The sequence below is a fragment of the Mauremys reevesii genome, linkage group 2, assembly GCF_016161935.1.
Source record: "Mauremys reevesii isolate NIE-2019 linkage group 2, ASM1616193v1, whole genome shotgun sequence".
NCBI classification, from domain to species: Eukaryota; Metazoa; Chordata; order Testudines; family Geoemydidae; genus Mauremys; species Mauremys reevesii.
The window spans coordinates 125,726,602-125,743,116 of record NC_052624.1 but is presented as its reverse complement, the minus strand read 5'-3'; the positions used below and the strand labels follow the sequence as shown (position 1 = coordinate 125,743,116).

At 39.4% G+C, this 16,515-nt stretch overlaps 1 protein-coding gene across 3 annotated transcripts in view; it reads left to right on the top strand.

Moving 5' to 3' along the window:
* The window catches only part of NSUN2 (NOP2/Sun RNA methyltransferase 2), a 52,074-nt gene that overhangs the window by 9,374 nt on the left and 26,185 nt on the right, over positions 1-16,515 (top strand). For all 3 annotated transcript variants that reach the window (XM_039522565.1, XM_039522564.1, XM_039522563.1), the window contains exons 6-10: positions 1,056-1,140; positions 2,097-2,289; positions 8,014-8,088; positions 9,898-10,028; positions 11,622-11,695. In XM_039522565.1, the coding sequence (XP_039378499.1) occupies positions 1,056-1,140; positions 2,097-2,289; positions 8,014-8,088; positions 9,898-10,028; positions 11,622-11,695 (558 nt within the window). The remainder of the gene's footprint in view (positions 1-1,055; positions 1,141-2,096; positions 2,290-8,013; positions 8,089-9,897; positions 10,029-11,621; positions 11,696-16,515) is intronic.

The window sequence follows — 16,515 nt, the reverse complement described above, 5'->3', positions numbered from 1 at the left end:
GTCAGGTTTAAAAGGAAGTATTTCTTCCCACAATGCACAGTCAACCTGGGGAACTCTTTGCCTGGGATGTTGTGAAGGCTAAGACTCACAGGGTTCAAAAAAGAACTATATAAGTTCATGGAGGATAGATCCATCAATGGCTGTTAGCCAGGATGGGCAGGGATGCAAAACCCTGCTCTGAAGTGTCTGTAGCCTCTCTTTGCCAGAAGCTGGGAATTTGGTGACAGAGGAAGGTCACTTGATGATTACCTAGTCTGTTCATTCCCTCTGAAGCACCTGACATTGGCCACTGTTGGAAGACCGGATACTAAACATTGGTGTGACCCAGTTCTTATATGAAAATTTGTAGCTTACTTTAAATTGTCCCCTAAGGTAAACCACAAACTCCTGGAGAGTGTCCAGACTAGCCTTTACAAATGTGTTAATTTTCAGTTAACCAAAGGTAATTAATACAAAGTAAAAAAAAAAATGTCGTTGAAATGTACCCTTAATCTGTATGCATAGTTCTCATTAACTCTAATGACAGTTGCTCATGTGCATGGAGACTGAACTAGAACGCCTGTCTCAGGCTTTGTCTACCCTAGAGAGCTTACAGTGGCACAGCTGTACCAATACAGCTGCGCTGCTGTAAGATCTCTCGCGTAATCATTCTATGCTGAAAGGAGAGAGCTCTCCAATCAACATAATTAAACCACCCTCAACATGCAGCAGTAGCTATGTTAGCAGGAGAGCTTCCACTGTCCACACTGGTGTTATGTTGGTGTAACTTATGTTGCTCAGGGGTGTATTTTCACACCCCTGAACGACATAAGTTTTGCCAACAGAGGTGGTAGTGTAGATATAGCCTTAGCTGATGTGTATATGTGCTCAGAACAAGGGTAACTCATCTGAGAAATAGCTAGAATGGACTGTTTGATGTCATACTTCTGAATTTTCTATTTTATGCCTTAAAACATCTTTTATTTTTTTGCAAGAAATTACAGTTTAAAATCTAAACTGCTGAACATGTTTGAGAAATCTTGAAATATTTTACTGTTCAAACTTTTTATTGGTAGATTCTAGATATGTGTGCTGCACCAGGGTCTAAGACTGCGCAGCTCATTGAAATGTTGCATGCAGACATGAATGTTCCTTTTCCAGGTAAGTCTGTCAGGACTACTTACTTCGGGCTTCTGAAGCTTTTGATTTTTAAAGATTTTTATTATAAAAGACCATTTGCAAGTTTTACAAACATGTATAACAAAACTTTAATTATGTGCTGAATTCCCCAAATTGTATGGTTAGGTTGGAGAGGTGTTCAGCATGTAATAGATTTTAAACTTGTATTTTTAAAGGTCCTATTTTATTATATTGTCAGCTTCCACTTCATGAGTCATCACAGCTCTCCATAGCCAACAGTTGGCTTCTCAAATTATATGCAGGTTGTCTTTAAAACTTTTTGCTTCACTGTGACTCAAAAGATGAGCTATGTGGATTATATATTTGCGGAGAGTTGAGGTAACATTAAATGTGGTCAGAGCTTAATTTTTCCATGTAATTAAGCGAGTGTGAATTCAATAGACTGTACCTTAGGAATTTTTGTTCTAGCACTCTCCTTAGATATTACGTTAGGTTGTGTTAGTTCTCCATTATAAGAATGGTTTGTTTACAGTCATTCTTTAACTTCAGAATTATTTTTACTTTCTATAAAATGGCTGCAAAAATACCACGTGTTGTATTCAGCAGATCAGCTTTGTCCTTTTTAGGCATCAGTGCATATCATCTCTGCAAAAAAGCTCTGCTAACTCTGGGATGAGATGTGGAAGAACTGTATTTTGTTGCAGTTGCATAGTGCCAAATTGGTCACTTCTAATTTAAACAGAGCCCTCCATGTTCCAAATATTTGAAACAAGGCTTAAAAATTATGACTATAAAATGCTCATTTCCAAACAATTTATGCAATATGAAAAGAAAACTATATTTTACATATATAATTGAATAGTAAAGCCAATATTTGGGTACTGTGATATATATTTTTGCAGAATATTTGCTGGCTACTATATGAATGCAAAACATAGATGCTTCGTGTTAACCTGTAAATTTTATTTTGTTCCCAGAGGGGTTTGTAATTGCTAATGATGTTGATAACAAGCGCTGCTATTTGCTGGTTCATCAGGCTAAGAGGTTAAACAGTCCTTGCATCATGGTGGTAAATCATGACGCTTCCAGCATCCCTGCTCTACAAATAGACAATAATGGAAGAAAAGAGGTCCTCTTCTATGATAGGATTTTATGTGATGTTCCCTGCAGGTATATTGCATTTACTTCTTAATACACATGTTCACTGTGTTACTTTTAATGTAATCTTTTTTGTTGTCCCTCTGCCTTTCTGCGAAGAAAGTCAGGGTTCACTGTGATTTCCAAAACAGGCTGTTTCTCCTTTCACATCAGATTAGATTAAGAATTCTAGCTTAAGATAAGTGATCTTTTTGCCTCACTTCAGCCTATCCTTAACTTCCATTAGCAAATGGACTAAGTTTGTCTTCTAAACCTTTACATCAGGAATGGCAGGGTATATATGGAGCATATCTATGTGATCTAACACCTTCTAGTTTTTGTTGAATTCCAAAACTGCAGGAATTAATAGAAACAAAATTCATAATAATAGCAAATACAATCTTATACACTAATACTGCATCCAAAATGAGATACCCAGTCTAAATACCTATGGCAGAGGAGGCATTACTAAATGCTGCATCAATCTTAATTTCTTTTATTTGAAACAAGTTGTACAAGCATAGTTGTCTTTATTTCTTTCAGGGCTTAAAAGTGCAGTTCTGTTCTGAAAAGCAACTCTCTCCAAAAATGTCAGTGCAGGATTCCTAGTTATTGTCTCAATCACTTCTATATCAAATCTACCCAATTTATAAGTAAAACTTGCCCCCAAAACTGTCTGAAAATTTAGCTTGGAATCTGAAAGTCAGAATTCTTCCTAGTTCATGCATCACCACGAAAAAAAAGTTAAGGGAAACGTAAATGGAATTCAAAAGGATGCAGTCAGTAAAAATACATACATTATTTTCCCTATATTGCTATCATCTTTGCCTACTAAAAGGAAACATTTTTAATAATTCAGGGTAGTTGCCCTTCTTTACTTTTTGCATTTCTTGGATAATGAAAATCAGTAAAATCACTTTCTTTTGTTTTATGATCACTAATTTAAGGTTCCTAGCACTGCAGTGTTTCTTTCAAGTACTGCAAGGAAATGTTTTTAAGACAAACAATCTGGAAACATTTTTATTTTTATGTAGATTTTCTAAAAGCTTGCCTTGTTCAGATTCCAAGCTTCTCTCAGAGTTGGGTTGGTGCTTGAAGAGTAAATTGTATTTAAAAGTAAAAAAATCATTTAATAAGTAATGTGAACAGATATGACTCTGAATACTTTGAGTTAGAAGGTGCTGTTTTCACAGATTTTTTTTTTTTTTAAATCATCTCTGAGTAGGATCACTCCTGCTATGTCAGCACCCTCTCTCACTGAAAGATTCCAATAGCTTGGTCAGAGGGAAAGATGAGCTGCTGCTGTTTAGCTACTTTTGTATTATTACGTCAATTGATAGCTAATTGGATTGGAAGCTAAACACTGAAGGAGGATTCCTATTCTGTGACTGAACAATCTTCTGTATGTATTTTTTCTTAGTTCCCTGTTTTTTGGAATTTTATTGTCCCTGTTACTCCCCTTTGATCCTCTCTTCCTCTTGCTCCCTTCCCCTTTTGTCTTCTCTCTGGTGTCCTCATAGCTGGCACTCAAGCCACTTTTCCTTTCAAGTTATGTTCATTCTCTTAATTTTGCTGATGATGCACGTTGTAGAGTAAGGATTCGTTTGTGCTCGTTAAGGGTGGTGGGCGGGTATACTGCTCATCCCGCTTAGTGAATGGAGAATGAGGGTACGTCTACGCTACGGGATTATTCCGATTTTACATAAACCGGTTTTGTAAAACAGATTGTATAAAGTCGAGGGCACGCGGCCACACTAAGCACATTAATTCAGCGGTGTGCGTCCATGGTCCGAGGCTAGCATCGATTTCTGGAGCGTTGCACTGTGGGTAGCTATTCCATAGCTATCCCATAGTTCCCGCAGTCCCCCCCCCCATGGAATTCTGGGTTGAGATCCCAGTGCCTGATGGGGCAAAAATCATTGTCGCAGGTGGCTCTGGGTAAATGTCGTCAATCATTCCTTCCTCCGGGAAAGCAACGGCAGACAATCATTTCGCGCCCTTTTTCTCTGGATTGTCCTGGCAGATGCCATAGCATGGCAACCATGGAGCCTGTTTTGCCTTTTGTCACTGTCACCGTATGTGTACTGTATGCCGCTGACAGAGGCGATACAGCAGCGCTACACAGCAGCATTCATTTGCTTTTGCATGATAGCAGAGATGGTTATCAGTCGTTCTGTACCATCTGCTGCCATTGTAAATGAGGTCGGCCGGGGGCGCAAAGACAAAAATGGAAATGACTTCCCCAGTCAATCCCTCCTTTATGGTATCTAAAAATAGAATCAGTCCTGCCTAGAATATGGGGCTAGTGTACTAGAGAACCAGTGTATCAGAGAACCAGAGAGCACAGCTGCTCCGTGTCAGACCCCGCAGAAATGATGAGCTGCATGCCATTCACGGGGGGTGCCCCTGCAACAACCCCACCCGTTGCTTCCCTCCTTCCCCAACCTTCCTGGGCTACCGTGGCAGTGTCCCCCCCCCATTTGTGTCATGAAGTAATAAAGAATGCAGGAATAAGAAACAGTGACTTGTTAGTGAGATAAAATGAGGGGAAGGCAGCCTCCAGCTGCTATGATAGTCCAGGCAGGACATTAAGCGGTGCGGAGGAGAGGAGCCTAGCATCCTGCTGCTAGTCCAGGCAGTACAGAAGCTTTTCTTTACACATGAAAGGGAGGGGGCTGATGAAGCTCAGCCTTGAGTTGCTATGATGAGGACAGTTACCAGCCGTTCTGTACCATCTACTGGGAATGACCGGGAATCATTCCTATTTTTACCCAGGCGCCTCTGGCCAGCCTCACCTGAGGCCAGCCAGGAGCACTCACGGGCTGATGACGAGAACAGATACCAGTCCTACTGTACTGTACCGTCTGCCGCCGGGGAGAGGGGAGAGGATGCTGCTGTTTAGCTCTCAAGAACCCCGTCTACCAGCAGCATGCAGTAGACATAGGGTGACATTGAAAAAAGGCGAGAAATGATTTTTTTCCCTTTTCTTTCGGGGGGGGGGGGGGGGGTGAAGCGTGTAAATTGACGACATACACCCTGAAACACCCGGGAAAATGTTTTTGACCCTTCAGGCACTTGGAGCCCAGCCAAGAATGCAAATGCTTTTCGGAGACTGCGGGGACTGAGGGATAGCTGGAGTCCTCAGTACCCCCTCCCTCCCTCCATGAGCGTCCATTTGATTCTTTGGCTTTCCGTTACGCGTCTCTCACAGCACTGTGCTGAGTCCCTGCTGTGGCCTCTGGAGATTTTTTCAAGTGCTTTGTCATTTCGTCTTCTGTAACGGAGCTGTGATAGAACAGATTTGCCTCCCCATACAGCGATCAGATCCAGTATCTCCCGTACGGTCCATGCTGGAGCTCTTTTTGGATTTGGGACTGCATCGCCACCTGTGCTGATCAGAGCTCCACGCTGGGCAAACAGGAAATGAAATTCAAAAGTTCACGGGGCTTTTCCTGTCTACCTGGCCAGTGCATCCGAGTTCAGATTGCTGTCCAGAGCGATCACAATGGTGCACTGTGGGATACCGCCCGGAGGCCAATACCGTCGATTTGCGGCCACACTAACCCTAATCCGATATGGTAATACCGATTTAGCGCTACTCCTCTCGTCGGGGAGGAGTACAGAAACCGGTTTAAAGAGCCCTTTATATCGATATAAAGGGCCTCGTTGTGTGGACGGGTGCAGCGTTAAATCGGCTTTACACTGCTAAAATCGGTTTAAACGCGTAGTGTAGACCAGGCCTGAGACAGATGAGTGGCTTTAAGCCCCAACACCTTCAGCGCTGTGTGAGAGAGGGGTATAGAAGAAAAGTCCGGCCTGTTGAACAGGATATCAGTGCAGTTCTTTATCCAATTAGTGTCCGGGTCTAACTGGCCATAGCTTAGAGCCTTCCTGTGTAGCGCTGACTCTAATTGACTGCTTGGGAAGGAGAAAAATTGCAGGAGCAGCTTCAATTTAAAGCTCTCCTCACCTAAAAATGAACTTGAAAAAAATCAGTGTCACTACAAAAAGCAGCTTTTTATGTGCCCTTACCCTGTATCATATGTTAATGAACATTCACATATTTATGAATGTGCATCTTTTAAAAAAAAAAAAGTGTTTTTTTTTGTTTTCTTTTAATTTAGTCTGGAAAGAAGTCCTTTAGTATGAACAGCAGCATCTTAAAGCTTTTAAAGCAACTTGTGTGCTTTGGTTCTGTTGTAAAAAGCTGGGAGGGGAGGAGGCTGGGTGGTATAGACTCTGTATGTAGTGGTTTAGATGTTTCTATTGAGAGTATCAACAAAAATAACATGAGATATTGTTTCTTATTGTGTGGATTATTGTCCACTGGAACTGGGATGGAGACTACTATTTTCACATCACCATCTGCTGTGTGATTTGTTCTCACTTTTGGTTACAAGCAACCTACCATGACTCTTGATAAACTGTTCCAGTGGTTAATTACCCTCACTGTGAAAAATGTACACCTCATTTCCAGTGCAGTGTTTGACATTACTAGCTTCCAGAATTGTATGGTAGCCATTTTGTCTGAGTAAACCAAGTCTCTTTCATGTACTAACTTTACTTTCTCTTTAACTTTAAACTTTGTTATACATCTTCAAAATGGAGTTCTTTTAGTGAAGAGAGTACTTGTCGTGAAGAAGCATTTGTCAGGAATTTACTTGAGCCTAATGATATAGCAATATGAAGTTCCAACTCTTGTAAATGTCACATCTGAAATAAGTTAATTTAAGCAAAAAATATTAATTAACTCTTTGAATACCTCTCACTTTTTATTTTATATTAAAATAAGGAGTGAAGTCCTAGCATCATTGAAGTCAAGGGAGTTTTTTAATTTACTTACTTGGGGCTGGGATTTTACACGTTAGGTCTGTGAAATTAATTTCAGTGGGTGCATTACAAGGTTTTGTCGCCTATTGGGCTTTCAGGAAGCATCTCTTGATTGATTGATTCTCAACTGGTAAAACTAGTCTGGTGCTGGAAATCCACTCAGATTAGAGATGGGTTGTATCATCTCTGAGACTTTGGAGCTAAATAGTTGGATCAAGATGGAAGATCCAGTTTATCCTAACTTAGAGATCGGAGTCAGAGTGCTGCTCTTTGGTCTGGTAGCTTGCAAGGAATGTGTTGAAGTGAGTAACTGGGGTAAGATGATATCTAGCAGCATATGAATCAAATTAGATGGTAAATTTTTCAGTTCAGGATTGGAATTCCTGTGTTCAGTGCCTAGCAAAAATGGGTTTGTAATCCTGACTGGGCACTATTGCAATAATAGTGAAGAAAGTACTTGTTTAGTGATGTGGTGGTGGTTTCTTTGTTGTATTGTGTTTTTATTATTAACTTTGAAAACTTAATTTGTTTTTTAAAAAATGATTTTTTTGCAGTAAATAGTTATTCCACAATTTTCTTATCTTCTGACTGCCTTTAATCCCTAAAGAAATAATTAGAAAAGGGAGAAATCTGTCTAACTTGATTGCTACCAGACACTGTTCCAGTTTTTAGTGGGAATTTTGGGTGATAATTGAGACAGATTATTGCTCCCTTGTCTCACAGTTGGCTGGTATTAGAGGCTGAGACAAGATCTGCTGGGGGGTTTAGCATCCTCTTAAGATGAATCCCCTGTGGTTAGTATCAAAATGGGTTGTCTCCTCATGAGTTAAAACACCATTTTTGGATTTACTTATTTTTCAGCATAGAGTTAAATGTAGATCATAAAAATCTTTTATTTGTGAATTAACATGTAAACTTCTATTACAGTGGAGATGGAACCATGAGAAAAAACATTGATGTGTGGAAAAAATGGACAACACAAAATAGCTTACAGCTACATGGGTAAAAGGGCATATTATAATTCCTATATATGTTTGCAGAAAATGTCATCAGCGTAACAGTTTACAAATAGAAATTATGAAGTGTTGCCACCTTTCCCTTCCCCCACAAACAGCTAATTTCCTTGTACTTTCTTCTGAGAGGAGAATAATCATCCAAATATGGGATCAGTCTACATTAAGACTAGGGTAGCATCCCTATTATTTTTGGTTTTTATGAATACCAAAATAACTAGAGCCCTTGCAAATTCACAACCATGAAAAACACATAGTGAACTGTGAAATCTGATCTCCCCTGTGATATCTGGCTATTATAAGGGAGGGGCAGGACTGTGGATGCCCCAGCAGGGGATTCCTACTGTGCACTGTACTGCAGCTGCTAGTCCTGGTGGGGCTAGGGAGGGATGAGACTTCTTCCCATGCCACTCTGGGGCTGGGTCAAACCCCCAGGAACTTCCATGGCTGTGCTGGACCCTGAAGGCAGTGTCCCTGCCAGTAGCAACACAGAAGTAATGGTGGCAATCCTGCGACGATTCCCTCCCTCCCGCCCACCACCACCACACACACACTAGCTTTGCAATGCCCTACACTCCCCTTTTGGGTCGTGACCCCCACATTTACAACACCATGAAATTTCAGATGTAAATATCTGAAACTGAAATTGACTTTTAAAAATGGTATACCTGTGAAATTGACCAAAATGAATTGTTAGGGCCCTACAAATAACTAATGCAAAGGCAGGGAATCCATTGGGAGGGGGTTGCTAGCTGTGAGGGCACAGTAATGGTAGTGAGCCAACTAGTTGGATAGTAGGCGGGTGGCAGGAGCTTCAGGGAAGACCGTGATAGCCTAAAATGGCAGTGTCCACTTTGTACACCAAAAGTCTAATGTAAAATAAAATATGAATATTGATGAAATCCCTGTATTGTTATCTCTGAATATGAATAAAAGGTTGGCCCTGACCTTGTTTTACAAATAAACAACTTGGGTTCTTGGCTATTGTAATGCATCAAACATGGCTGTTAGTTTAACACTGTAGTTTGGTGGTAGAGAGTTTATGTGAATTCTGGAATTAAGTTAATCACATTTTTGTAAATTGATTTTTTTTTAAGAAAAATAAGATTTCTAAAATCTTATTTTAAAACCTAAAATTATTTAATTTTACTAAACCTCTCAATTTAGATATGGTTTGATATGTAAACATTGTACTACCTTTTTCTTGTACAGATTTATATATGCTGCTTTTCCACACTGCAAATTGTTGCAATCCATAGAAATTTTTTGGTGAGGTTTTTGGGAAAATAGCTTAATTGACTAAGTTCTTTACAATTTAACAGTGTTTAGTATACCTAAGAAAGTGTATTTGAAACAGTAGTATTCTATTAGTTGAAATAAATTAGTTTACGGGGTTTATTTTAAGGGCAGAGTTGTATTGTGGATACACATCACCGTCCAGGTTATTGTATTGTATGATATGTCTTTCTAGTACAACACTAACCAAACTGTGTTCTGCTGGCAGTGCTTCTCTTACTATTTATTTTAATGCTAGAATTCCTGGGCCAGAGAGGGATAGTGGCCAAGATAAATTGCCTGTATTCAGATACTTTGGTAATAGAGGCATGAGGAAATTAAGCTCTGTGTTTAAACGTTGTGTGTCCTGTTTTAATGTCTGATTTAATATAGCTAGAATGTCTGTAATGAAGTTTTCCCTGAGGTTTAAAGTAAAGCTTCACCTGTAACAGGGTGTTTTGTACAAGGGATAATGGGAGTCTTGCTGGTCCCTGAATGGTTTAGACAAACACTTTTCTTTTAGATTGCAATTAAGGATTGCAACCCGTGGTGTAGAACAATTGGCAGAAGGAGGTAGGATGGTCTATTCAACATGTTCACTGAATCCTGTTGAAAATGAAGCTGTGATTGCATCCCTGCTGGAAAAAAGTGAAGGTGAGAAAATGAGATACCTTGGCTAAATATTTACTGAACAATATATTAAAATCTTATTGGTTCACAATAATGGGGGGAGATGTGCAGATTAGAATTCCAGGGATGAGTGCAGTATAGATGAGAAACTCCCAGTGGGTGAATGGGAGGGAAGCGGCCTTATTTTCTCCTCTTATATCAACAGCTGTAATAAAAGTTCTCTAGATCAAATGAGGTCTCCTGCGACACCCTATCAGAATTGGTAGATTTTATAGCTGTAGCTGTTGGATCTTAAAACAGTTCTGTAAATGATGTACCAAAGACCCATTCAGACTCAGCTGTGCTGCCTCGGTAGCATCAACAGGAGTTTAAAAAGTAGTAAACATTTATTTTTGTCACTGTAGCAAGCATACATGGAGCACAACTGTTGAGTAAGAATGTGCCATTTTAACATAACCAAGTCTCCAAATAGAGCCCCACCTTAAAGTTGGATGCCACTCTCTGCTTTTGGTGGATGGACCCAATATTGTCTTGTGGCCAAGTTAAGCTCGGCAGGAGGGAGCACAGTTGGCAGCAGTGTCTCAGACTGCTGTGAAAGAGAGCAGAATTGGGGCAGTAGCTTGCTTAAACAGCAGAGTTGTAGGGAAAGTAATTTTCACCCTATATTTTCCACCACCACCAGGGTGGGAGGAGGATCAGATGCAGCTGTAGTTGGTAGTAAGTAGCCTAGGCCTGTTTGAGGGATGTTACCAAATATTAGGGAATGACACTAGCTCATGGACAACTGTGTTCTAGTGGCTTCTGCCTGGGGACTGAGAGTTATGAGTCAGCTTCGAAAAATGACACCTCATGCCAATCTGGGGAGTTTACAATTATGTTTTTCTATTTTAAGATTTTTACCTTTTTATTATCGTGTGGAATACCTGTGCAAATAAGAGAGGTGACTGCTTGACAAAGGGGAGTAAACTGACAAAAGTACTATAAAATGCACAAAGCAAGTAAACTGAAAAGCAGTAAAGAAAAAGACCTCTCTCTGCTCTTTCATTTATAGCAATCCTGAGTTATAGCAATTCAATAATAATAAAAACAGTGTGAGGGTTTTTTTTAAATGGGTAATGATTCAAGTATACTTAAAGGAATAATAGAAAATGTAATTTTGTTCATGTTCAGGGCATCTTGAAGCATTTTACCAAGTAATGAGTTAAGTACTGGAAATAGTCTTTTGTTGAGGGACTGTTAGGCTATGAGGCATCAGAGTTTAAATCTATCAGGTTGAAAATGGGCATTGTATTTAATTATAAAGTCATTTTCAACAGCCAGTGTTGGTAGCATTGTCTTTTTATCCTTCACTTTCATCTGATGTCAAACTTCATTAAAGTTCTTATTGGACTTTTAACAATCTGTTCATAATGATGTGTAATTTCATATCATCTTTGTTACCTTGAAGTACAAAATGTATTACAAAATAAGTATCTCTATCTTACCCAACATGGTGTTTCTATAATTTTATAGAAAACCATGTTTTGAAAGGTTACATAGAAGTACACCTCTAATCAATTGCCCTGAAGTTTATATTTTCAAGAACACTTATTTGCTTTTGCATATTTGGCTTTCTAGGTGCCTTAGAACTTGCTGATGTCTCTTCTGAGTTGCCAGGCTTGAAGTGGATGCCAGGGATTACACAATGGAAGGTATTCAGAAGATATTTCTGTAACGATATATACCATAGTCCCAGTCTTGATGCATGCTTTGTTACCTGCACAATTTAGGGCTCTCAGCCTCCTACCCTCTTTTTGGGTACTTAGGAAGTAAGGAACCCAACTTTACCCCTCTGTGGGCTCTGGGCTCTACTCCTCAGTGGACTCAGGACTCTGCGGGGCCTTTTAACAGTGAAAGAGTCTTACACAGTAATATCCTATTTATTACAATTACCAAAACAATACACATGCTAAGCATACAATGTTCACCACTCCCAATACAGCAGATGAACTTTTGGTGGTGGCCAGTCAAGATTAGATTGTCTGGGGCTCTTGTTTCTGCATGTCAGGTCGTTGAGGTCTGACAGCTCTGATCTTGGGCTGTGTCCTGGAGTTAGGTTCCAAAGAACTTCCCTTTGGACCCCACTGTATAGGTCCTACCTACCTATACCTTAACCAGTAATTTTAAACTAAAGTACTACAAAACAGTGTTTTTCACATTATGAAACCATTCTTTAACCAATCCTAGCAGATTACGAAACAATTCTTTAACCAGTTAGACCCCACCATCTTAGTTTATTTAAATCTTGTGAAATTAGTTATGCAACAAAGAATCAGACAGAGACCATACAGATTAAACAGTAGAGAAGTAGGGACCATAAAGGGCAAACGATAGGGAAGTATAGATTTCACAGTCACAACTGTTAAGTGGTTCCTTGCCAGACAGAATATCAAACAAAGTTTTCTTTAAACATCTTACACTCTGTTTCTTTATCTGGAGATGGTGAGCACTATTAGGACAAGAGTGCCTGCCTAACAGCCTAGTATTACGTTGTTTTGATGCAATTTAGGTGGAATGGGAGAATATGACTCTCTGCATCTTAGCTCATGTTTGCTGTTTCTCACTCTTGCTGCTGCTTTTACTGCAGAAAAAGGCGTCAGACCTTACAGCTTTGAGTGTAAAATCAGGCAGGAACTCAGAGTTCTAAAATTGAGGTATTAGCCTAAGCTAATAAAACTGGAAGAAGTTAAATGATAGCAATAAATATGCCACCAAGGTTTTTAATTCTCCCCAGCTAGTACACTCTACAAATCTTTGAGGCTCCACTAATGCAGTCTCCCGGGGGGAAAAATCACCATCATGTTTCTTAATTTTGCTTTTACTTCATCATTTCAGGCAGTTCTATCTCCCATTTTGTTGATAATCCTGTCAGATCCACTTTAAATTGTCTCTGTAACTTTTCATGCCTAAAGGTAAATCTGTCACAAGAGGAAGCCACCTGGCTTCTTTCTCATCCTTTTTTAGTAGCTGGGATGCTCCAGCCAGTCATCCGTCCCTGAGGCTCTGTAGCTGAGCTGGATGCTTGGGAAAAAGGGTCAAGAAGTGGACAGGTCCTTCAGACTTATTGAAATACAGGTAGTCCTCGACTTTACGATGTTTGACTTACAACGAACGGCACTTAAAACGTTTCTGAATTGACACCCTGATCTGACTTACAACAATTGGTTTCGACTTTATGATGCTTGGTCCCGCAATAGAGTGGATTGCGGTTCCGAGCTACGACTTTCTACTTATGATGCAATTTTCAGGAGCCAATTGTTTCTTAGATCCAAGGATTGCCTGTATTCTTTCATCAGAAAGCAAACTTAGAAGGTTGCTTTAAGTTTCCTGACCTTTCTGACACGGAAGGCTGAGCCTTAAAATGTGTACCTGTGTAGTAAATGCAAAATGGGTAATGGCATATGCAATTTGGAATCTTGTGTTTTTGCATTTACAATGTAAGTACACACTTTTCGAAGCTTCGCCATGAAATAGAATCTGTCTGCAGAGTCATTTGCAAAATAGACCTACCTGCAAGTAGAGGTGAAGCTAAAAGAAAGGAAAACGGGTGACATGGGATGCCAAATTTATAAAACAAACAAATCTTGCTTTAGTATTTACCTTAGAGGATCCTAGCAGATGAAATGTATTTATGGATAGAATGCTGGTTTGAGAGCGTGATTCCAGTTGTTTTAAGTTGCATCTCCAGCTTGACCATAAATGAAAAGGGGTTCAAGTAGCATCCATAGTTGTATGCAAATAGCAAAGCACAAAGTGACAAGATTTTGCTTTTCGTTGAGTGGGATTCATACTTTACTTTTTAAATAAGCAAAAAGATAGGGTTGACTGCTTCAGTCAAGACGCAAAATATCCAGAAAGAATGTTAATTGATGTGTACTGCATTTCTGTGAATGTTTATACTAAAAATTGATCTCAGGATAGAAATCTTCTCCATAACGTTAAGATGTATATTCAAAATAATGCACAAACACTATGCAGAGAAATACTGGCAGATTTACTTGTCTCGAACTCATGTCTTCTACTTGCGAATGTACGTTAAGCCTTATTTTAGTGCATTTGTGGATGGTGCAAACAGCAGTAAAGACTCATTTTAAATTCCTGGTTTTCATTGCACATAATTTTCTGAAATAAATCTTCACCGCTGAAACTTTTAATGCTCAGGTTTGTCCAAAGGTGTAACTAGCTTCCTTTAAAACTACAGTCTTTATGGTGGCTTTTAAGTTAGCTGATCATGTTGTGGGGGAGGAGAACATATCTTATTCAAAGATGCCCATTACAATTCCAACACACCAATATGGATGGAACTCTCTCAGGTCAAAGTTGTGAGATTCAGCAGAGGTCACCTTATGCTTTTTCTGCTGAGGTATATAGGCTTTCCTTGGTACTTCCATGGCTGTTTCCTTTCTAACTGTATGTCAGAACATCATGCTGAAGGAGACCCCATCATGTCCATGGGATGTGGACCAGAGAATGAGAACCTGTGGTGTATGTTTTCATAGATTTTAAGACTGGAACGGACCAATAGATCAGTCCAGTCTGACTACTTGCATAACACTCTATAGAATTTCACCAGATTACCCCTGCATTGAGTTCAGTAATTTGTATAAAGTACATTTTCAAGAAAAACAGGTTGTGTACAAGGCTAATTCAAAAATGGCTGAATTTTAGAAGTTGCAACTTCATGTGCTAGTCTAGACAATTCAAAGTATAAGTGACTGAAATTTAGTACAAAAACCCTTCATTATTATGTTGTATGTGATAACAAGAGTAACATAAAACCATAAGTATTGTGTGAGCAGTTGTGGTTTCATGCTGTTGCTTCATTGGAGTTCCACAACTGTGTACTTTTGATATTGTCCAAATGTGGAAGTATGCAGTTAATTCAGCAGAATAGAACTACTCCTTTTTTGTCTTAAACATATATTAATGTGATAAGAGATTTAAATTAATCATACAAGTCAGGAAAATGTTACCATTCTGACAGAAATATTGACTTGATATCCTTGCACATATATGATGATTTTTTTTCTTGGTAAATGTATCCCGTATAAATATACTCAGACTAATAATACCAAGTTAAGGTTCCTACAGGATTTTTAAATTTCCCACCTTTTTTGATGTGGTTAGTTTTTCAACCTGCGTTATTTTTTTTGTGTGTGTGTTCCTTCTGTATTTGTTAACAGGTAAATTAACATCGAATTTTATTCCTAAATGAACAACTGGCACTGGTAATCTTGATACAGCCATTTTTAGTTGTTACACAGGGTTGCCAACTTTCTAATTCCAGAAAACTGAACACCCTTGCCCCGCCCCTCCCTCTGTTGCTTGATCTTCCTCACCCTCTCTTGCGCATTTTCACTGCAAGACCCAAACAGTCATATTTATTGTTTTGACAGATGTATTAAGTTCAGGTTTTATTTGTTACAGGATGCTAGAGCTGGCAGCCAAATAAGTCAAAAAGAGTAATTTAAAAAAAAATGAAATTTCACAAAGATGGTCATGATTCTTTCCCTCCCCTCTTCCCATTTTTCATAACCAGCTCCATGTTTTTAGTTCACTAAAGTTATTTTAATTTTATGTATGGAATTAGGACCACATATTATCATAGCTACAGTGGGTCCATTAAAGGCCTGAAGCCTAAATACAAATCCATAGAGCACAACAACAGAAATACACACCTGTCCAGATACCTATATAAATAAATCTGTAGAAACTGACTCCCACACCTACATGCAGATACACACGTGTATTCATGTGTACACATCTAGCATGCATTAAAACATATACTTCCACATTATTTAATTATTACAGTTGTTGCTTAGTCCTAGAAACCCCCAGCTAAGTTGAGGGCTCCAGAGTGGTAGATGGTGGCCATACACGTAAAAAGTGATAGTCTGCAACAAAGAGTTTATAATAAAGGTAGAGAGAAATGTATGATATATTGGCTCTTCTGCAGTTACTAGTCAACAACATTGATTTTTAAGAAATAATACATTTCTTTTAGAGTTCCCTTCTTTTAAAAATTTGTTATGAAATGAATTATGTCATCAGTTTTTTTGCACAAGCCAGTAAAAGGAATAAAAGTCAGAGTTAAGCTGCAAATTTTATTCACACAGGTATATACATGTGGCAATACACGCAGCTCCGTACAAAAAGAGACAGTCTCTTACACACATGCAATGCATGCATGCACACACTGACTTACAGATATACTTTTTCATACACTTTTCCAGGGGCTGCCTAAATCACCCAGCTGGGAAGGGAAGAGAGTGGGCTGGAGGGGAAAAGATGGGGGTGGGGTGGGGATGGAGGAGAGAGGATTGGAAGGGAAAGAGGTTAAGGACAAGAGCAGGGTAAGGCTGAAAGGGGGCACTGGAGGAGAGAGGAGGAGGTGTGGGGGGTATGTGGGGTGGATAGGGATGCAGGGGGAAGCAGAAGGCTATAGGTGCATGAGGATATGGGGGGCACAAGG